This window comes from Phaethon aethereus (assembly GCF_964289735.1).
Source record: "Phaethon aethereus genome assembly, chromosome: 20".
Lineage (NCBI taxonomy): Eukaryota > Metazoa > Chordata > Aves > Phaethontiformes > Phaethontidae > Phaethon > Phaethon aethereus.
Window position 1 is genome coordinate 11,688,791 of NC_138596.1, and position 23,257 is coordinate 11,712,047.

Sequence of the window (23,257 nt, forward strand, 5' to 3'; positions counted from 1 at the left end):
AGATGGTATTTTACACTTCACCATTTCCCTGTCCGACAGTGCCGGCGAGAAGGAGGTCCGGGCGCCGCAGGGCGGAGGGGCTGCAGGCAGAGGAAGAGGCAGGGCAGCTCGAGGCTGGCGGGTCCTCCCCGCAGCCCTGACCAGACCCTCCTGCCCCTCTGCCCTCCCAAAGCCCCTCGGCCAGCCGTGCCGCGCTGCGCTCAGCCCGGCTCTCCCCGCGAGCCCCTTGGGCAGAGCAGAGCCCAGCTGCCCTCGCCACGGCCCTGCAGCAGCCCAAACGGCAACGTGCACCTTTGGGATGCTTCTCCCATTAGACCGCATCTTTTAGTAGGCAAACTCCCCACAAGCCAAACCAAAAGTTTTTCCCCCCCAAAATCTCCATGTGGGGGCTTTATTCAGCTTTCAATGGGTCCTCCCAACAAGTCATGAAAGAAGCGACTGTTGCAACATCAAAACTAGGGTTTCTCTGGGTCACATTTTAAATACTTATCCCTGAGCTTCTGTGTATTGCGAACAACACACCGTGAACCCAGAGAAACGCCACAGCTTGATACTGACGTCCTATGTATTACCCTCGATTTACACATCATCTACAACTTAAAAATTAGCTTCATACTTAAACTAGTTCCCCAAGTTTCCCCCTTTCTCCTGCCCTTTATGTGGCAGGGATGATTGCCGCTTATTATCCTGAGAAATACAGAAATAACAACATTTTCACAGACACCAAGCTTCATAGCTTCAAATCAAAACCAAGAAGGAAGAAAGAATGAACAGTAAATAGCACATTCACAGGAGAATCTTTTTTTTTTGTTTGTTTTTAAAAATGTAGTAAAGATAAAAGAAATTCAAGTTTGTTTGGTTTTTTTTAAAAGGTTGGTTTGAAGGACAAGACTTAGAATCCTTAACCTGAGGTGGCTGCGGTTCCGTGCAGGAGCCTGCGGAGCGAAGGGCAGGCGCGTCCTGCCGTGCGCGGCACAGGGAGGGACAGGCAGCAAGCGGCGCTTGACGCGAGCTCAAGCCTTTGCGTGGGCAGCTGCTGGGCAGGGGCACGGCCAGCCAGGCCTTCCCCAGCGCGCGAGAGCAGCCCTGCCGGAATGCCCGGGAGCCCTGCGCGCGCTGCCGGCGCTGCTCACTCTCACAGGCTCGCTCGAAGCAATGCCATGGCGCTGGGAAAACGGGCGTTACTGGGGCAGCAGCTCGCTGGCACAGGTTGCCCCACAGCCGGCAACCCGACAGACCGCTTTGCACCGATCACCCTGAAAACGCCGCGTTCCCCCTTTGGTCTTTGCGTGACGGGAGATGGCAAAAGCTCAGGATGGAAGAATTACAGAAAAATCCAGAGCTGCACCCCGCTGACCCAAGGCAAGCAGCGCCTCTGCCCAGCGCTGCGGGCTGGCGGGCGGGAGAGGAGGCAGACGAACGCCCCGGCATTGCTAACGATCAGGAGGTAGCTAACGCGTATGCAAAACGGCTGGAGAGTCAGCTCCTGCGGCATCGATTCTGCCACGCCCAGTGCCCATCAGGTAAGACTGGTACCTGGCACCTCCCGGCATCCCGGTCGTCCCTCCGTCCCCCAGCCCTCTCGAGGGGCCGGGCACGCCGAGGACAAGGACTCGCTGCCGACACACACAGTGGGGTCAAGGCTCAGCTCACGGGACAGAAGCCTGACCCAAAGGCAGGCAGCGGAAGAAAACCCGGTTGCTTTCAAGAAGCTTTTGTTCAGATCCTGGGGTCTGGCCACGCGAGCTGGGACTCTGCCCCGGCAGCCGGCAGCAGCAGGCCCTGCTCAGCTCTCCGCGCTGGGCGACGAGCTTCCAGCTGCGACACGGCAACCGGCGTACCTCGGCAGAGTCCTGCCGAGTACGGGCGCCGGAGCACTTCAAATTTATGTCCCAAATCTCTGTTCGGATTAAAAGTAACTCTTCAGCTTTCCATCTGCACAAATGCTATGAAGGAGAGGAGGGGGTCAGTCAGCCAATTTATCTTTCAAATCGGGGATAAAAATTGACTTGTCATGGCAGAAAATTCTACCAAAGACTATTATTGTTGATTGATTTCTCTGTGACAGAAGGTCAGATAAGCAAGAGCAGATAGATACCAAAGATAATGAACTTCCCCCTACTAGCATTAAGCACAAATAAAATATGAGTCCCTGTAAACCGAATGTTACGTGAAGAATGGAACAAAAATTCCAACCTTTCCAGGGTGTCCTTCAAACCAAATTCACAAATACATCTAGTGACTGACCTAATGTCTCTACATCTCTAGCTACGTTCCTACCTTCTCATAATACCTGAGTTTGCAATGCAACACATTCACTTTACCCTGTTTAAAAAACACAAGTCATTAGAGGACTCGGTGCAGAAGATATTAAGAATGACTGTCAAGTGAGCTAGACTCTGGTTCGCTATATCGGCGTCTTCCTTACTTGTCAGTTTAGTAAGGCTTTTCTACTCCCTACAACAACTGGATTATTTGTTAATGGACACTGCCGCCAATCAACCTTTGTAAAACCTGCTTTATACAACAGACAGTAGAACATTCTTGTCCATTCATCATCATAAATGAATTTAGGTTTGTTGTTGTTGGTATAGCATTAGTCTTGGGAGTCTCTTTTGGATAAACACAGAATACCTAATAGATTATTTTGTTGGGTATTTGGCAATAAGATGACCACTTTTATGTACACTAATTAAAACAAACTCTTATTCATCAACAGATTATAATAATTCAGTAACTCCTATGCAATTTTAACAATCCCTTGAGTGTATAAAACAGCAAGCCAGAAGACAACCCGTAATAAAAAGATCATACCAAGCTATCTGGAAATTAAACTTAAAAGCTGAGAAATACTTTCTAACTTATAAACAGACATACTAAAATCTTCCCATTTACACTTGAGGTATAGGCTGTATGCAGAAGGCTTTCCTGAGAAATACGTGCTTGTCTCATTTTACAGTCAGAAAGTAAATGAGATTTACGGAACCACCTTTGGATTGTGAAGCTCTATCAAGCTGAACTGCTGCTGGGCCCAGCAGCCGTTACCCGTAACATCCTATTTAAATAATGAAAAGTGAGCAGCTAGTGGACTTTTAGAAAAGGGAAACCATCAAGCTGGAAGATGCCCCAGCGGGATGGCAAAGAAGGTGATGCCGCCGTGGGTCTGCGGTCAGCCAGCAGTGGGTCTGCGAGGAGAGGTCTGACCGCGGCGGTCAGCACCGGGGACACGGCACGGCTGCTGACTAACCGAGAGACGTGCCAAGCCAGTGGGTCACCGCATCTCTTGGGCTGCACTGAGGGAGCACCCGCTGGGTGAAGGGGAAGGAAAGACGACTTTGGTGACTGAGGTTTTTCTCCTGTTCACCATCACATTCATTTTGATCTCACAGCAGCTTCAGCACCTGCGAGCAGTACTCGCTTTGTGCCACACAGCTGTCATCAGGACAAGACAAAAAGGCAGCAACTGGTTCCCTCTACCCTGAAGGAACAGAAGTTGTCTCCCAAAATCTTTTTAAAACCGCATTGAAAAATTTGTTGATGAACCTTCCTGCTACGTAAACATCGGATTCAGTATCTAAGGGCATGGAAGGAAATCCAGCCAGGGCATTGTGGCTGCTGAGGAGAGTGACTGAGTCTTCGAAAGTTAATTCCTAACGAAAGAGATGAGAACAAGAGCATCTCATTCAACCTCCCCACCACCACCACGAGCAGGAAGCCGTATGGTGACTCATGAGAATACCCATGTTTAGATAAACACTAGCACTTAGAAATTACTCAAACAGCTAACCAGTTGTCATTAAACCACTTCTCTGTGCAGTGGAGTGGTGTGGAGGTTGTGAGATGGAAGACCCAAGCCTTGCAACACCTAGGACAGAACAGTTTACCAAGTACTGCATTGGTAACATTTCTCTTGGTAAGAAGGGATTCCACAAGGAGAACAGTCCTGGCAGGATATGACTATGGATCATGCATTCCCCGAGTCCAGCAGAGAAAGCCATGCCAGAGGACACTGGAGTCCCTTACCCTGTTACACAGGTCTCATCTAACCACCCGGTACATTAACTATTCCCAGACACGGGCTGCTTGGGAATGCTGCAAAGCAGAAGGCTCCTCAGTAGTCATATACCACCTCAGAGGAACACGCAATCCTGCCTCTTCTCTAAGTAGGTTTTTCCTGCTTTTGTGAACCTAAAATGGATGTTAAGGAAGTGATGAGAAATTACTTGCAGTTCTCTAGCAACAAGAGTACCTTTGTGTAACGCCAGGAGCCTGCTACGAACTGCAGCAACGCAATTTCAGTCGAATGGAAAGATGCTGCAGCACTAGCGAGAGGCCAGCTGGTCAGGCTGGGGTTGGGGCAGAGCCCACTCCTGCAGCTCCCAGGAGGGGACGGGGGCAGCGAGCCCCTCGCGGCTCGGGAGCGCTATGATCCCGCTGGGGCAGGACTCTGGGAAACCCCAGGAGCTACCACCTGCATCTGAAAACTGCCAGGGGAAGAGAAACCAACTGTCTAGACAGACTCTTCCTTCTTCTCCACTCCCTGCCTTTTTAATATTATTATTATATTTAAAGAAAAAAAGCTTGGCACTTCTCTAACACCCACTTCTCCAAAATTGTCCATCTGGGATACTAACAGCTCTGTTGATGCGGTGAGACCGTTTGCTCTCTACAACAAACGCTTCTGGATACGAATCACGGAAAGAGCAGTGCGTGAACAGCATCTTCTCCTTGAGGTAGTCTTAGTCATCTCGGTCCCCAGCCCCCCAAATAAAAAAGAACTAACCCTAACAAACACTGTAACATTAAACATCTTCACATTCTGTAAACCGCTGGAGAATGCATCTGCTGCATTCATACAGAACCATGTGCATCGTGTTGAAGATCATACATTCAACTCTGTCGTGAAATAAATATATAGGAAAAAGAGTAAAAAAACAAAAACAAACAAAAAAGATTCTTGCTACAATGGCAGGGACGCCCACCGCCCCGTCTCCTGCCTGGATCGCGTTTGCCCCTCTCCCGAGGTGAGCCAGCTCCCTGCCTGAGGCACAGCGTAAGGCACCGGCCGGGGCGACCTGGGCTCACTCTTTGCTCACGCTTGTCTTGCAGGAATGTAGAACAGCCTTAAAAAGGAGAGGCAGCTGCTCCAGGGGGACATTCACCATTTTTCCTGGTAAGAAAAAAAACCCCAGAATTAGCAGCCACTCCTGAATCAGATTTCAGAGACACCTAAGCCAGCAACGCCAGAGATGGTTTTACCTTGAACCTCTCAGAGAAACAGTTAATCATCCTACTGCTACATTAGACATTTGATATTCATTTGGACACAACAGGATTTATTATTTACTGAATTGAAAGCAAAATAAATGGGCAAAGTCAGATCAAAATGATTTCCCCACAATGAAGCAGTATTTATAGAAACTGGGAAAGACTAAATCCCGTCTCTCCTCAAACTCCCTTGTTGATCTCAATGAGTAAATTACAAGAGCTGCTCTGTGATTATTATCTAGTTCGTTACAACGGAGTAGGATGAAGCATACAGAGCCTTGACACCGGGAGGTAAGTATCTCCCTTTGCCGTAACATTCAGGAACAAACCATGTTTTAGTAACACCAGACCTTGTAGATCTAATTAGTGACACAACCGCATTTGAAAATTCACCTGCGGATTTCAGAGGTCCAGACGAGCTGAAACCTGGGGGTTACAGAGCTGCCCGCCGCTCTGCTTATCATCTGCTCCTTAATTAAGATGCATCTCAGGGATCCCTCTATTTCTTATAACTACTCAAACCAGGATTACACCCTTTTGAGACAAAATGCCTCCAAGTTGGGACTGAAAGGAAGAAAATAAAAGGAGAACCTGACCAAAGTTCTTAAAGGGCAGCAGGTCAGAGCAAGGCATGTCTTCCTGGAGCAGAACGTAACACTGCGTCCGCCAGCGTCACAAAGACAACTTGCAAAGGGCCAGGGCGAGCTAGGGTGAGCTACACGGGAGATGTGCCTAAAGGTGGGCGAGAACCTTCGACAGAAAAAGGTCCCCCACAAACATCCTCCACCGAAGTCGACAAGAATTCCACTGTTATAAATTAGTTTTCTTTTAAAAGCAAATTTCCTAACTTGCACATGATCCCAGTGGGAGAAGAGCTCAAAAAGTTACCTGCAATATATCGTATCTCTGGCAAACACATCATTAAATCCGGGAAACGGTTTGGCTGGTGTGGGTATTTGTACTCCGTGAAGTCCTGGCAAACATACCAATACCGCTTATTCAGCTGCTCCAGTTGGGACGCGTTAGCCAGACCCCTGATGTCTGAAAGCAAATATGATTAGAGGAATGAAAACATGACGAAAACATCCCAGAAGAGCAGCAGCCTCACACTTATCCCCCTTTCTTCAGGAAAGATGGACTGATTGCTAAAACTCTAAGCTGGGTCCCTGCTTCAGAGACAGGCTTCAAGTGCCCAGTTAGACAAATACTAAAACCCCCGTCTCCCCTCCTGGCGTGCCTGCATCGTGGAGGTGTCTTTACACGCGTGCCCGGGTACAGCATTTCCTTCCACGAAAGACCAGGATGAGAACAGCTAATGTCCTAAGCTGCTCATCTACAGAGCTCGGCGAACATTCTTGGAGATAACAGCTCCAGCAACCTTAAATACCCGCCTGCCTGGTGTAGAGCAGCTGTACGTCAAGGTTTAGTCCTCACAGCGGATTCAGCGTAATACTTCCTCAGACAGAAACATGTTGATTTTAGCTATATCATCTTGGCTGAGGAAAGCGCTCAACTCTATAATTCAAGGTATCATCATATTTCTCCCCATCTGCTTATGAATTATGTCACATGAGCTTTATAAACTTGTCAACTTCTTATTTTTAAATTTAGCTTTGCCAATGTCAGGCAACGTACACAAAGGAAAAATGGACCTGTCCAAGCTATCAAACTGGCAAGAAGTCCCGCTGCCACCGTTCAGCGTGATCAACGGCATCGGCACGCTGCTGGGGGTCCTGGGAAGGATCCAGTGCGGTGGAGCAAGGCAGCTGCGGACCCTCGGGGCAGGCTCAGTATTGTAAGACCATCTAACGGAAGAGGCATCTATCTACTGCCCAAAAGCTGACTTTTAAAAATAATTCTCAGGTATTTCACATAAAAAATTGCAAACTTCAACTAAAAATAAAAGAAGACAGGAAATTAATGAAAAGGCATTTTGGAAAACAATGGAGACAGCTCGAGAAGTGCATTATCCAGTGTCAGGAAACTGCCCAGGGAAGCAAACCGGAACCTCAGCCCGGCACAGACTGAAGTGTCAGCACTATCTCCTGCTGGAAATGAGTGGGGGAGGACAGAGCCTGCAGCACATTTTTACAGACTGCAACTATCTTTCACAGTACAGAAGACTTTGGGGACATTTATTTCCAAAATTACAGCTGAACACCATCCATTAAGCATTTGCCTCTCAACAGTTTTCTTCGTTTACAACAAGAAATGTCCTGCAAGCCCCGACAGACGCGGTGCCGCCACAAATGCCTATTCCAAACGATTTCAGCCCACTACAGTTGTTAGGAAACGACCAGGATCTTCTGACATGTTGAAGTCTGGTATTGATACTGTTGGTACCTATGCAAAATGACACACTTACTGCCCTTGGTGCCTATATTTAAAGGCAATAAAAACCGGCTAAGCAAATTAATTCATTCACTTCCAGAATTTCTTCCTGTGGGTACCCAAGTATCCCACTCGGCACAGCGTATAGTCTGCACGATGGCAAACACGTACAGAGAGGTTTCAGAGCTCGAGTTTCTTTGTGGGTCTTGGAGCGCTTCCTCCCATTTCTCATCAGGGAAGCAAAGACTGCTCAGACTGTTTCAGAGAATTTCTCCAGTGGGGCCAATACCTTCTCTTCGTCGACTCACCTTGATTTAGGAAGTTAATGGCTTTCATACACGCGTACTCCTCGTTGCTGACCTTCAACTGGTTAAATTTGCGAAAGAGGTAGATCAACCGCTCCATCACCTCCATTCCCTCTTCACTGAATCTGGAGGACAGAGATCACACATCAACATATACAGGACACAGTCCGTACAATAAAGGCAAGAAGCTTATTAAAACAACTTCAGAGATTTTAACATCTTGCAAGAGAATTAAAAAAAATTGTCATCAAAACTGCTTGAAGTCTGCTGGCACTGTTGAATTAAAGTAGAAGTAAGAAGGAAAATGACTCAGTTACAAACATCACTGCTACAGATATTTTAGCAAAAAAACATCTCTTGGTGCTTCAGTCCATCATCAGACTGCTCTGACAGGGGAAAAGGTTTGATGGAGCCAGGAATATGCAAAACCTCTTGTGTGCTTGTAGGCACACTGCTTTGCCTCTCTACACTTATATTTCTCCAGATTTCAATGAGGAACGTGCCTTTGCACTTTGCTGGGCTAATGGGAGGTTTAACCAAGCAGTTTGGGGAATGAGACGAGATTTCATAGAAATGCAGAGTGATACTTGGTCTCGTAGGACATGAAAATACCCTGCAAGACACCCGTTGTCCTGCCAGATGCAAGGGTCAGAGGGTATTCCCCGTCTGCCTGGTGTCGCACCGCATCTATCCGGGGCAGAAAGCAGCTCACACCATGTTATACAGCACTGCGCCTTACTCCTGATGGATACTTTTGCAGGATAAAAGCACCTCTAGCGATCCTTGGAGTGCTTTCCCCCGTTCAGAAGACAAGCTGCCCCAGCAGCGTTTCACACGTTCTCGCCCCTCGCTGCCTCGCACCTTTCTTCAATTTGTGCTTTTCACCACTTGCAGCAGCCCAACGTATCCTGCACCGGCCACCAGCAGAAACGCCGACGCATCCTTGGGGGCCTAGAGGTGTCCCCAGCAGCACCCGGCACCCCACCCTGAGAGATCCGGGATCGGTGCTGCTTTACAGCCCGTTACAGAGGAACGCTGGCTCCCTGCCGCAAACACACCCCACCTGACATCCAACTTGTTGTTTTTTTTAAACAAACCCCTCCATTCTACATAGCTGATAAATTAATTTTATCCATTGCCTGCAGAACCAGCGCAATCCCCAGGCTTTGGCTCCGCACAGCACATTTCTGCGTGCCAGCTGAACAGAGCAGCACCCAAGCAGGGTGGTACAGGACCGCAGGAACACGGACCCCAGCGCGGGCTGCACAGACACTGCCTCCCAGAACAAAGTCCATTTCCAGCAGCAACAGTGCTTACAGTTTCTCATATCTGTCGAGTGCCCCTGCAAACAGCCTTGCTTTAAACACTGAGGAATTGCACTGACCCGTGTACAACAGGGGCACGCACTCCATTCATCTGACAGGCAGGTGAGAAAGCTCACCTCCCCAAAGTTCCCAGGAGTGACTCAAGAGGTCCTGTACTTCCACACAGCCGTATTTATTGCCCGTTCGTTATGGCTTATTAATTTTCCTTGGCTGAGAGCTTCTGGGGTGAGACATACTGCAGGAAGGCTGGGATCCTTCTCACAAATACTAATATGCATAAAACCACAAATAACCAATGTTAGAGGGAGTGAAGCTGCAGGCTATGGTCTAAGGTTGAGTCATGCAGTCCAAGGAACGCATGCCATCTCCTTCTACACTCTCCCCCTCAGACAGGACAGGCAGCCTTCATGGCACTTCACGAACGCACACCAAGATCCAACCAGAAAAGCACTGCTGCTAGAGCGGGCTGTCAGGGACCGCTGCTGGGGTCTGCATCCACCACCTACACCCGCCCTGGCGCACCTCACCAGGTACAGCCACACGCATTTCTGAATTTGTACCATGTGCTGAAAACAAGCCGTGCATTTCTCCTGAGCGTCCACGCTTGCCAAGGGAAGCCAGTGACACAGACGGGCGGGAGAGGGCACGCTGCTGCACAGGGAATGCAAATCTCCCCAAAATCTCCTGCGAAATCGCCTGATGGAGAGTCTATGGGTGCAGAACGAGGTCCTCCTGCAGAAGAGGGTGCCAAGCTTCTTCTACAAGATTGACACCCCACATGCGCACCACGAAAAGCCACGGTGTAAGCAACAGGCAGAAGGCGCAGCAGAGCTGGAGACTGTCCCAGGCGTGCCAACAGCCAGAACAGCCGCCGGGAACGCATCTCACAGCAATAACCCCAGTTTCAAAGAAACTGCATATTGCAAAAATGCTCAGAAGTGGGACCGAAGTGTTTAGGGAAGCTTCAGCTGTGCTCTGGTATTGTACAGCACAAAGAATAAGAGCACAGCCAGAAAACCATCTTTGAATAGCACAAAAATAGAACGTTTTTCACTGAATAATACCTTATTTTGGCATGTATGTTTGTTTACTTCAAAGTTATTTGTAAAATGCATGGTGTAGTTTGACCTCAGAGAAGTGAAAACAAGCTATCTGAACTCCAGGTCACTTCTTCAAGAAACTAATATTGTAAGTGATGAAAGCCTTGTCGGCTAATCTAAAGTTGTACAAGTTTTCTTGCTCTCCAGTTGACATTAAAAATCCTGCAGGTGCAAGATTGCAAAGCTCAAGAAGTTAATGAGCACAAAGACCACTCAGTTGTCTGTTGGGTTTAATTGTTTTTAGAGCATGCACATTTTTACCAGCCACTCATCACTTCATAAATCCAGGAGAGCTCTTCTCTCATTCCTGCAGTTGAACTGTCTTACTTTTCTGTGCATACTTTCCTCCCCCTTTCAAACAAAGCTGTTCTGTTTTCCACAGCCCTATTTCTTCTCGAGGACTGACTCCTCCACACACTTTTCCTCGCAGTTTACACCAGGCAAGTTTCTGGCTGGGAGTTATCGGGATCAGCTGGGGAGGAGGGGGAAGGGAAGCACTATCAGGAGTGCTGGGGGAGGTCAGGAATCTATTCATTTCATATTCACCTCCAGAAAAACAGCACAATAAAAGAAAACATTTGATCTAGCAGGCAAACAGAACATCTAGCCAGTTGTTAGAAGTGATTAAAACACAGGGGCTGGGGAGCGCATCCTATGCCTTCATTTGTCACCCACCTAAGCATTCGCATCACTGCCGTCGTTTTGCTAAATAAGAACAGAAATTAACCCCAGTGCACCAGACTATCACGCTCAGCGAGATTCCTTCAACGGGCTGTGAGATCTAATGAGCTTTGGTTTGCAATCACTACTGATCCACACCAGAGGAAATGGGGCCTCTCCAAGGAAGCCCGCAAGTTGGACACCTCTCCGTAAGAGCCCCTCTCAAATCCACAGGGACCAGCTTTTCCACGAGTGCATCGGACAGGGAGAGTAATACCCATGAACTACCCACTGCCGCCTGCAGGCAGCCAAGCTATGGCTGAACGACCATCAGACAACGAGGAGGGAGCCATGCAGCTTGAGGCCCCTCATCTGTGCAACCTCCCGCTAAATGGCTTTTTTTGGTGTGCCTTTTCCCATGTTACTAATGACAATTAGTGATACTTGAAAAGCTAAATTAGAAGAAGAGACTGCAGAAACATTGCACTCCCAAGAACACCTATTTTCATCCATGTGCACAGATCTTCTCTGAAGGACTTTCGAAGCGACCAGCTCTGAATTGCTGGTTTCTGAAGGGCGAGGATTCCTCCTTTGTTTTGTTCTCTTACCTCTCGCTCGTATTTATCGCAAACCCAAAACGAAACAAACACTTCTCTTTTGAGGCTCTGACCAGGACAGCAGGAACAAAAGGACGGCTGAATGCAGGAACAAGTGTTATTGTGGTTTTCTATGACCCTTACTGTTCCTTGCAGGAGCAGCACCAGATGCAGGATGAATGGCTGGGCGGAACAGCGCCGCGGAGGAACCTGCCCCAGGAAATGAGACACCTGGGTCCAGCTCTCGGCTCCTCCACTCCGCCACGGCACGCCGTGGTCTCAGCCGCCCAGCCCCTGGGGTTGTCAAAACAGCGTACAAAGGAACCTCAAGGAACCGTTAGATACTGCGATGGCTGAGGAGCACAGCAGAATTTTAAATCTCTGCTCATCAGACACTTCGATCCCCTGGTGACTCTTGCAAAATCGCCAAGCCTAGCCAGGGCAGAGTGCAAACAGGGCAGATGATAAAAGGGGAGGTGGGCAGCAGTTTCCGTAAATCCTACCTATTCTGCCATAGTATTATGAGACTGTGAGTCTACTACCAAAAGAAAGATCTGTCTGGCACCAAGACTACAAAACAAAACACCCAAACCAAAAAACAACACCCAGACCAAAATGATAAATGAAAGGCAGGTTCCTCAGAGCATCAGATAGCATGTACTATGGAAAAAACAAGAGCTAAGTTGCAACATCTTTAAATTTATGTAATCAAAACAATGAAATAGCAATTAATAATGAACACTTTGATAATACAGATAACCAGCTTTGTGAACAACCTTTCCACTGGCCTGAAGGGTTTTTAAGTAAGACCTTCCATTCTGTATTTCAGGGTTACCCGAAGTGTTGGTTAGTTTTACTCTCCCCATAAAAAAAGCGGTTTGTAGGGCTGTGCTTGAGAACAACAGCAGCTGTGGGAACTTCAAACAGCACCACACAGCTTCCCCTGCAGAATGAAGTTTTGATTCAACATTGACTAGCCATAGTGTACTTTCTAAGCCTGGAACAACCATTCCCTAAAAAATAGAAAAGGAAAACAGCAGGTGAGGTGACCTGTCCCAGGAGAGGTGGTTAGTTGGTCACAGGGCCAGAAACACGCGCCTGACCACCATCCTCTTGACGGCTCCTGACCCCTAGATCTCGCTCCCGGGCTCAGCCCGACCTCTCACCTGTGCAGCTCATCGTCAGAAGGAGAGTACTTGGAGGTGACGTCCGCAAGGTCACCAAAGATCTGCTTGCTGTAAACAGTCAGCGAGGAGAGCAGGATCAGCTCCTGCCATGTAGAGCTGAGCAGGCAGGTATAGTCCTTGATGGAGAGTTCGCAGAAGAACGGCAGCTTCTTGATCCAAGCAATCTGCCTGAAAAGCAATTCATCCGCCAGACGACACAACAACGCAAACAGCTCTGCCTGAGTCACTTTATACCTGCAGGCACAGTTAATATGAAGGCATAAAAACCATTAAAAACAATGAATGACAATCATCTGACAAGGCACTTGAAAAGCAAGGCAAACGCCACAGGAATTCGTGTTCAGATGCCCAACGTGCCAGTGCCCAGGGCGTCAGCTGGCAGCAGGAGCCGTGGCGGCTCGCACCCGGCCTGCCCGGCCAGGGGCTGCGAGGGGAGCCCCCCCGACCCCTGCGGTCACCCACCCCGCCAGCACCCAGCCTGCTGGCCACGGGGCAGCTCGGCCTCAGAGACTGCCCTGCAGCTCTCGCCGACGGACCGACTACTCAGCTTTTTTCCACCCATGTGTATTTTTCCAGCTACCATGCTTATGAACTTCCGTACAGCTAATGCAATCTCAGGGCCAAAGCCCATCAAACCCCACCGCTGCGCCGGCTCAGCCGGGCCACGCAGCCTGAAAGCCCAGGCAAGGTCCACGCACGCCAGCTCCAGCCCCAGGCAAGGGCACAGGCCACCCACGGGACAGGGTCTGGTTTGCCGCTTGCTACGGCTGCATCTTCTCCCGGGGGCTGTGCCCCCCGCGCCGATCGGGCCATGAACGCCAGCACCCAGCCGCCCGCCTCGCCGTCAGCAGCCCCGGCGGCACAAGCTGGAGCCATGTGTGCGGGCAGGGAGAGCCGGCCCCAAACGACAGCCAGGGCCACGCAGCTCCGGGCAGCCGCGCCACACACTCACCCGTCCTCAATGAGCATCGGCGTGCCGAGCGGCTCCAGATCCTCCGCTGACACTAACTGATTGATAAGACTGTGCGACTGGGGGTCCAGGCTGCGCGTTTGGGGGGGCATCAGAGCCGAGTGAGCAGAATAGCTAAAAAGGTGCGGGAGGTACTGATAGTGCGTGGACACCGGTGTCCCGATATACTGATCCCTGAGTGCAGCGAATCCATTCAGCTCCACAGACCTACTGGAAAAGGAAAAGCTTTTTAATATACCCCCAGAATTCCACCTGGTTCATTAAAATGTTGCATCCAGCTCCATCAGAAACGTTAATAAAAATAGGGAAAGAAAACAGAATGGAAAATGCCTTTGTATTTAAATCCTACTCTGGGAATAATTGAGAGCGTGCAGACCAGACCCCTTACACTTGCCTCACGTTGAGCCTGGCTCAGCACTAGTTCCACTTAATGGAGATTTGGGAACTGCTGCTGAGCAGCCGTTCAGAGACTAAAACAGAAACCCAACTGCACTAAGCATTTGCACCCCGGCTTCCTTAACGGGCCAGAGTTTAGGATTGTAAATTAAGAATTTACACAGCCAGTGAACACAAGTATCTCCTAGCTTAAGATGGAACTGAAAGCAGATGGAATGCAAGTCTGAGATTCTTGCCATGTTTACAATCAAAGGCTGCATCAGTAGGCTGGCACTAACAGTAAATGACATTAATGTAACACCACCAATTAGTAGCCTAAAATGCAGCCATTTATTTTCAAAATCTGGGCACAGTGCAGAAGAGCTTATGCAGAATGAACAGTGAAAAGCAATCAAGTTCCCATGATCTGCAGAAAAATGAAGACAAATTAAGAGATATATTTTATATGTAATTTTAACTCAACATTGACTTCTTTTTTCATTTGCTTATGAGCATTCCACCTCCCAGTTCAACTCTTTTCAATCCGGTGCTGTCTTTCTTAAATGCAATTAGAGGCATAAGAACCCGCAGTATGCTCAGCTTACATAAAGATGCATGCAGAGTGTGTTTTTCCTACATTGACCCAAAGTATCACTCAGAGAAACACAGTCAAGATTACTGTAATACAAAATTCTTCCAGGGGTCATTCCCACCTTGAAGATGGAGTAGAAACGGGTGAAGGCTGGTTGCTCTCAGAAACTCCATTTCCAGGGGAACTATGGTCACTGTCTCCGTTGTTGCTCCATGACATGTTTGCCTCTCCCTCAAATTCTTGCCCAGACATAATTCTCTCAATCTCTTCCTCTGATATCTGTCAGATACAGAACCATTACGGTTACTTCAGTGGAGAACAGAAATAAGGCAGAGCCTCCGTACACGAACACCTTGACCACATCCAACAGAGATGAAACCACCCTGCACCAGGAGAAGCAGATAGCACATCTTTCCTTTACACTTAACAACATACATGAAAAATTCTATTTACAACTAAACGTGGTGACCTCCAATTCCTGCAGTACAATTCAAGTGATGAGAACACAGCAGACAGGAATGGACGCATGAAAAGGCGATGTCAAATACACGCAGCAACGAGCCGTAAATCAGCCACTGTCACACAGTGAAAAACCTGGGAGTAATTGAGGCCAGTTCATCGGGAACATCACTCAGTACTCAGCAGAGGTAAAGGCAAACGGAATGTGGAGTAGGCTCCAGTTTGATAAAGCAACTGAGAGAGGCAAGGTGACATATACAAAATTAGTCAGGAAAACATTTATAGGGAATCATTGTTCACTGTTTTTCCCCAGATAAGAACCAGGTGGCACCTAAAGAAGTAATCGAGCATCTAATACTTCAACACATATTAAAGAGTAATATATATAAAGCTAAAATGGACTCTGGGGGAAAAAAAAAAAGCAATTCACTGAAGTATAAAGCTTCAAGAAAGAGCTGGGTATGCTCCTGGAGACATGTTGCATCAGCAGTGGGGAAAATGCAACACAAAAGTTTCTGGGCTTTTTTTTTTTTATACTGTGCATGTTCCTTAGTGAGGCTGGCACAAAATATGCAAAGGCGTCGAGTTAACATGCTGCAAGAAAGTGCAGTGAACTCTGAACATCATTTTCAAGAGTCAAACATAACTTACACAGTTTATTCCAGTCTTGCAAAAGTGTGAGAAAAACTCAGGCGGCTTACCCAAGCACAGAATCTGCAAGAGCCAAATAGTCTCACCCCAGGAAACGGAGCTGCTGCCATAACCTATGGTCCAACACTGACCGATCACACAAGATGAGCAAGGGCTCACTCTGGCTAGCAAAGGCTGCCGCTCTACTACAGCTGCATTGCTGAGAGAGGCAGCAAAAATTGTTACCTGGCCAGAAATTAAATGTTAGCTCTTCGATAGACCCACACAGGCTTTAAGAATCAGTACTAACGCCGTTGTAAGTATGAAGTTTGTGAGCAGAAAACGTTCTGTCACCACTATTTACCATTTGAGCTAGGTGCTCTCTGGTGCTGAGCACAGGCGGGGCCGCACTGTCTGATTGCCTCTTTCTCGGTCCGCTATGGAGGACCTTACTGAGCAAGCAGGGCGTCTGGCTGCTTGGCTTTTCACTGTTTGGTTTTGGACTGGGGCGAGTAGTCTTATCACAGGCACAGAGAGTCTCAGAAAATGCTTTCAGTGTTATTTCTGTTTTATTAAAATAAATAGTAAACTTTTAAAAGACTGCTTTTCTCCAAGCGAGCTGGAAATGGCCATCATTTCTCACGTGTGCAGTACAAGCTGTTGTGCTGAATTACCTCGTGCTTTACAAGACATCTCCAGACAAGCTGCGCCATCAATCAGTGAGACATTTACTGGGTGCCCGCTCGCAACAGCTGAAGGAATTGCAGCAGGCAGCCCACGAGATTTACTGGGAGCTGCGGAGGGACGGACGTCCTTGTGTGGCTCACAAAGGACAGAGCACCGTGATGGCCGGAGACTGCCCGTGAATTCACACGGGCACGCTGGGACTGCGCCACGTCCCCTCCGGGGACAAGCAAGCACCAAGCTTTATTTACAAAGCTACTGTTCATGACAGGCATCTCTAACACTTGCGGAGAGTCAAAGCCCTGCTACACCAGCAGAAGGCACAGGCAGGGCTGAGAAAGGCTCAGGCAAATCAGCCCCAGCCCCGTCCCACGCCCAGCTGCGGCCACGGTCCGAGCCCACCACCCACGAGGTGTGTGCCAAGGCCAAGAGAGCAAAAGCCGAAGGGAACCATGGAGAAACGGTCGGTCATGCTCACCTGGACAGGTCCGATGCTTTTGTTTCTGCCTCCTGGCATGCCATCCTCTCTGATTGCTGAAAGAAAACAGCCAAAACTTGGTGAGGAACACTACTGTTCGGTATTCCAGAAATACATAAGATGGTATACGCTATTTTGAAAAAAGTCTTTATGTCTTAAAAGATTCATTTTGTGCATCAAAACAGTTTATACAGAAACCTGCAGCACCTTCCAGGGCACTGGAGAGCTCGAGCAGTACACACCGTGATCCTCACACCAAAGGACATACACACATCGATGGGGCAACGAGCATTTCTCAGGGAGTTTAGTTTCTTCGTGTGATCCTTGCGTGACAGGAATAGCAAGTCCTTTATCACAATTAATTCCAGAATAATTTGAGAAGTAGCACACATAAGACAACCCTACCTCACCCCTGGAAATAACCCAACGAATACCCACGACTGCTAGAAAACGAAATGCGAATGCCGGCATTTCTAACTCCACTGCCCATGGCCCTGAGAAACCACCACGAGCCGGACTCCGCCTGCAGAGACACCAACCGGTGCTGCCGACAACACGGAGACAGAGCACTCCGCTGGGGGCTAGGAACACCGCTGCCGCTGCACAGGGGCAGATCTCCCACAGCTACCACGGAAGATGGAGGGGAGATGTTTTACGCAGCTGGATGCACGCAAAGCTGTTGTTTAACGTTCGAGTTACTAGACAGAGCTATGCAGCTTCCTTTCAGAAGGGCAGCTTCGTTTCTCAATACAGCAGCTGCATTTTTAAGGCTCTTTAAACAACTTCCAGGGAGTTTCAGTGAAGTCCAACTAGGAAGGTTATCCTGAAGCTGCTTCTCTGCCTTCCCCTTCCCGCTGCTTTTCCCTTTACTGGCAGAGCAGCTTTGCAGTAGCCGAAAGCATTCAAAGACCAACCCTGCTCCTCGTGTGCCTCCTCTCCCGGGCCGGGTCCCCCCGTTTATCGGGTCCCAATCTCTTTCCCACCGTGACCTGGCCAGACTTGGCAGGAGGCTCTCCCCAGCTGCGTGGTGACCTTGCTGCTGCCAGTCGTCCTCATGCTGCGCGGCGCACGGGGCTGCAGGAGGCCCTCCCGGAGCAGAAAATGGCACAAAATTTAAGGAAAAATTTCTGTACCAGGAAGGCCACACTGCTGCTTGATTTTAGATAACCTTAGCTCAAACCATGCTTGTCTGCATCGGTGCTGCGCTTGCAACTCAGGGATTACACAGGCGGGTTCACCCAAGGCAATCACAGCAAGGCAGTGCTATGCACACGCTTGGACGTAAACTGCATTTTCCTGAATCGTAAGCAGCGGGTCAAGCAATGCAAACCACTATGCAAAACTGTCCCGATGATTTACAACTCCGCCAGCCCATGACCAGCAGCACAGCGATCCCTGTGGCACCTTACAACAATGCGTTACGAGACCAGCTATACAGTTTTGATCCTGCTAACACAAACTCTATCACCTCCATAGAACAGCAAGTATTTTTATTTAAAATGCCAGAGAGCATTCATTTAAGCACACTGGAGATGCCATGAACGCAGGATGTATTATGGTTATCTTTCACATCATGCAAATCTTTTAAGATATAGCAAGACAACAATCTCATTTTAACAAACAGCGCTGTTTATTTTCTATGAAATCTCCTTCCAAAAACATTAGTTTCTCATTAAAAAAAAGTGACTGACTTAAAACTAATCTGTCATGGTTAGCTCTCTGTTATCCCCTTTAGTTTTTTTTAACTTAACGGAACTACAGTAACAGTTTTCCAATTTTGGGGGTATTTCTCTATTTTTTCAAGATATTTTATTGCTAACTGTGATTCAGAAAGCTTCTCAGCTAATCCCACTATGAGCCATGGACATAAACTGCCTTGGTCTTCTATTTTCAAAGTTTAATTGTAGCAGACGTTAGCTTCCATCTTCCTTTTCTGTGTTCACATCATTTACAGAAAGCCTTGGAAAACCCGCCTCTGCAGAACCTGCAGGTCTTCTTAACCGCGGAGACAATGCTGGCCGTCACCCGGCTGATCTTTACTCGCCCGCGGCCTTCTGCCTTGCCCGGAAGCACGGCTGTCGCGCCATCCTCCAGCTCCTGCCGGTCCAGCAGAGCTGCCCTCCCTGGTGTGATGAGCTGCCTTTCGAACCGGCGAGGATGGCCTGAGCTCCCGCGCGCTGAACCCAGAGCCGGCGAAGCCTTTAACCCCCGTGTGCTAAGAGGACTTCGCAGCTTGGCTGTGCGGGTCCCTGTAGCAGTGGCTGCCACTTAAACCAGCGCTGTGTCCACGGCATTACCCAAGCTCATGCCTGTTATCGCTAAGACTGCTGACATTTTTCAACAACTGGAGGTTAAATGGACCCGTCACTCTCGACGCAGCTCCTGTCGCTCCGGCAGGTCTCTGCTGGCCAGCGGTTCGATGCTCTCCAGACTGCCCAGCCGGACCCTGCAGGCACAGCATCCGACAGCAAGATGTACAGGATGCAAAATGACTTTGTTTATTTTTGTCAATTCTTACAACCATTCCTAGCTTGAATAGAAGAAGAAACCCCGCAACTGGGAGGTGCTCGGCAATACCTCGTATCTGCTGTGATACCTGACTTGGGTATCAGCAAAGACAAGCACATGTTCTGCTGCAAAGCTCAGCCTTTGTGGACCAGCACTACGCCCTGCTGCCCGCAGCTCGGATTTTGAACTCCCCCGTATCACAGTACATTCAGGATGTTTTTCTTAAGTGGGATTTTTGGAAGCCTTGCTAGCTGCATATCCTAGCCAAGACCTGCAACAAAATGCACTAATGTTTTTGATGTGGTTCATCAAAAAAGGCTTCAAGAGACCCAGATGGTTCCAAAACACAGAGGCACCCCCAGACGAGCCGTCTTGGCACGCGGCTGCAGGACAGGCAGCCTCCTCAAAGCTGCTCTTCCTTCAGGCGCTGAGCTCTGAATTCTCAGCCTTCCTGAATCCTCCAACGACCGCGCGTAGCCCTAGTTACGACGTGACTCTGCAGCTCAATCACGCAATCAGTTGGGCACCGCGGCAGGAGGAAAGCGCTCCTTAACCGGGCAGCGGGCGGGCAGCGGGCGGGCAGCGGGCGGGCAGCGGGCGGGCAGCGGGCGGGCAGCGGGCGGGCAGCGGGCGGGCAGCGGGCGGGCAGCGGGCGGGCAGCGGGCGGGCAGCGGGGCCGGCAGGTGGCGCTCCGCACCCGCGGGTGAGCCGCGCCCGCCGCCTCCCGCCACCGGAGCGCGCGCTGCCGGCACCGGCAACGCCAGCGCGGCCAGGGCCCACCGGCAGGCAGGCAGGCAGGCAGATGGCAAGAGATGGGCGCCGGGAGAAGCAGGCGGGCAGCCCGGCCGCGGGCGGGCAGCCAGCCACACCGAGCCGGGCACGCGAGCTCAGGAAAATGGAAATAACGTACCCTGACGTCTAAAACGCTAATGACAGGCGCTGAGCGGTTCGCGCTGCACCACCCGCGCGACAGGCAGCGCTGCCCGTCACCCAGAACTACACTGCTCAGGTAGGAGATGAGCAGGAGCCTGCTTGCCTTCCCCGTCAAGCAGAACTCCCACAGATAATTCGTAATCAAAGCGGTCAGGAGATAAGCTTTCCATCTCAGCCCCAAGACACATTTTCTAAGGTAGATCCTGGTGGATTTGCAGTAAATTTATGGAAGTTTTAGTGCTTTTGACAGGCGGCTTTCATATGAACGATGACACTAAAGGCATCAATAGCTACATTTAAAAAACGTGAGAGGATGCTTCTGTTTCGCAGCCAGGAAGGGGTCCCTCCCACCGTCCCACCTGCACGCCCAGGAGGGAGCGCAAACAGCCCCTGTGCTACAGCAGCACACGCTTCTGCTCAGACTCCTGTCTGTTGCCATTAAACCGAGAAATCTCTGCTTTTAACAGGTAACAACATTTCCAGAGATTAAAAAGTCAAAAGATGATAGTGAAGAGTAAGACACAACACTGAAATAAATCCAAATCTACTTTTTATTACTAATTTCTGAGCCACTTAAGATTTTCCATCCTGAAGATGGCACCGTAGCATTTCACCTCTGCACACGTGGGGACTAAGGGGTGGCTATCCCTAACCCAGCACAGCTTCTTCTCCAGATCACACTTGTCTCCTCAGTGACCTCGTACCTGGCAAAACCACCTTCGGCATTCTGCAGCTCCACACGCCGCTGCCGGGAGCCATGCATCAAGTGAAGACCCTCACAAGTTTATTGCTGGGCAGCAACTGCAGGTCTAAGCTCCCACAACAACGAACAGGTTCAAGTCCGACTCAGACCTCTTGGGACTTTAAAAGCCTATTTAACTGCATTCATTTTTACCATGTTAGTATATTGAAGCACAGAAATAGTGACCACCTCGCTCAGGATAAATGCGAGGACAGATCCGCCAGGAAGGACAGTAACAAACTGTTACCTTCCTGAAAAAAGGGATTACAATGATCAGTTCTCCAAATACTTATACCTGCTTTCAATTCATACAGATTTTTCCTCCAAAACAGTAACAAAGGAGTTCAGGAAAAATCTTTTATCCGTGCATAATTTTGCCAAAGTTTCACCTTTTCTTGTCAACAGTTTGAAAGGCACAATTGCAAGACAAAACGGCAGCTGAGGAAAGGTAGCATGCATTGCTAACACTGGCCCCAGTCTGCACCTCCACCAGTAAAAGTCCCCGTTTTCTTTACCTTTTCGGTTCATCCCCATCTGGAGGCATTTGAGCAGCCGGCAGTACTGGCATCTGTTGCGTTGTTTGCGTGACATGACGCAGTTCTTGTCTCGACTGCATCTGTAAACCCGCTTGTTGCAGATGCTCCTTTTGAAGAACCCCTTGCAGCCCTCGCAGGAGATGATCCCATAGTGCAGCCCCGTAGCTCTGTCCCCGCAGATCAGGCAGGTCCGCTGATCCACCCGCTCATCTGCAAGAGAAGAGGAAAGGCTTTGTGGTCAACAAAACGGCTTCACCGAGCGATCAGAAACTCTCCTGAGGGGACTGGGAAAGTCTCGGCACCCCATGGCCTGCCCGGGCAAGCGTCCGCAAAGCCGAGCACGGCACAGGCGCTCACCCAGAAACGCCGGTCTCGGCAGCCTGGCCAGAGCTGCCGCCGGCGCGAGGCTCCTCACCACCTGTACGAGGTTGGCAGAGCAAGGTGTGCAGCGGGGTTTACCTCCAGCTCTGGAGCTCCACAGGCCTGCCACTAATCCAGTTCCACAACTGTCTATATAATGAAGTCATTGCAATTCCACATATTCATAGGATATCAAGCCCAGAAATTCTCAAGAGTTGCAAGAAGAATGAAGAAAAGTAGAACCAGGTTTGCTTAAAAACTAGCCTCTTAGAAATGCCCTTAGTCACACAATTTATCAGAAATGGAAGTACTTTGGGGAACGAAGCACTGCTTAGATCGCGAGGAGCACACAGAACAGCTCTAAGAGGCCACATCGCTGCAGTGCCTGCCTCTGCTGTGAAACAGGGTCTCCTCCCTCCATGGGCAGGAGGTCAAACCCCATCACCCGGGGGCCAAACGAGTCCCCGAGCGGCTTCCCTGGCACTACCTTACGTATTCCCTTAACGAGGAACAGAGATGAGAGCAAAGGTATGGATGATGTTTTCTCATCCAGCATGGCACGAGCATGCTGCGCTGCCCCAGAAGTTTATTCCCAAGACACAAGTGTTGCTCTGAACTTTGCTCTCGGTGCCTGATGGTGCCAGCACCCACTGCGGGCACGCAGTAGGAAAACTCTCGAGTTTCCATTAGGTGAGCTTGACGACGAGGCAGCCAGCTCTCAGGCTGGTGTGGACCCATTGCACAGCACTGGAGAGCAGCAACACATGGCTGCAAGGGAAGGCTCCATCTTTCACTTTCCCAGTGCCCAGATAGGACCCTCGGAGCGGGAGTGAGAGCGCGGCTCCCCCAGCAGCCTCCATCTAACTTTGTGCTGTTGTTAGCAGAGAGGAACGGAAACCTGGAGAGGGAAAAAGGGTCTGAAGTGCCGCACCTCAACTGCACAGACCAGGGCGTGCAAATACAGAAATCGTGCCCGGCAGACCCCAATGAATGCGAAATACTGTCACGCCTTGCGTATTCCCAGGGGTGAGCAGAGGGACCCGCTCACCTCCTCGCCTCCTCCTGCGGCTCCAGCAGCGTCCGCAAGAGCCGCACGGCACAACTCACCGCCCAGGACCCAAGTGAACGTTATTAAAGAAACGATCGTATCGTTAAGCTACAACAACGCGATTTTACTGTTCCTTACCTTTGGAAGGCCTTTGGATGGCTAAATACTTA

At 49.6% G+C, this 23,257-nt stretch overlaps 1 protein-coding gene across 3 annotated transcripts in view; it reads right to left on the reverse strand.

Annotated features, from left to right (window-relative positions):
* Positions 1-4,362: 4,362 nt before the first annotated feature.
* NR6A1 (nuclear receptor subfamily 6 group A member 1) overlaps positions 4,363-23,257 on the reverse strand; it is a gene marked incomplete at its 5' end in the record, with an annotated part of 91,609 nt that continues 72,714 nt past the window's right edge. For 2 of the 3 annotated variants that reach the window (XM_082009113.1, XM_082009114.1), the window contains 8 exons: positions 4,363-5,170; positions 6,157-6,309; positions 7,908-8,029; positions 12,752-13,006; positions 13,725-13,952; positions 14,831-14,988; positions 16,961-17,016; positions 21,659-21,889. In XM_082009113.1, coding sequence (XP_081865239.1) covers positions 5,082-5,170; positions 6,157-6,309; positions 7,908-8,029; positions 12,752-13,006; positions 13,725-13,952; positions 14,831-14,988; positions 16,961-17,016; positions 21,659-21,889 — 1,292 coding nt within the window. In that variant the 3' untranslated portion in view covers positions 4,363-5,081. The remainder of the gene's footprint in view (positions 5,171-6,156; positions 6,310-7,907; positions 8,030-12,751; positions 13,007-13,724; positions 13,953-14,830; positions 14,989-16,960; positions 17,017-21,658; positions 21,890-23,257) is intronic. The other variant, XM_082009112.1, reaches the window with a different exon arrangement.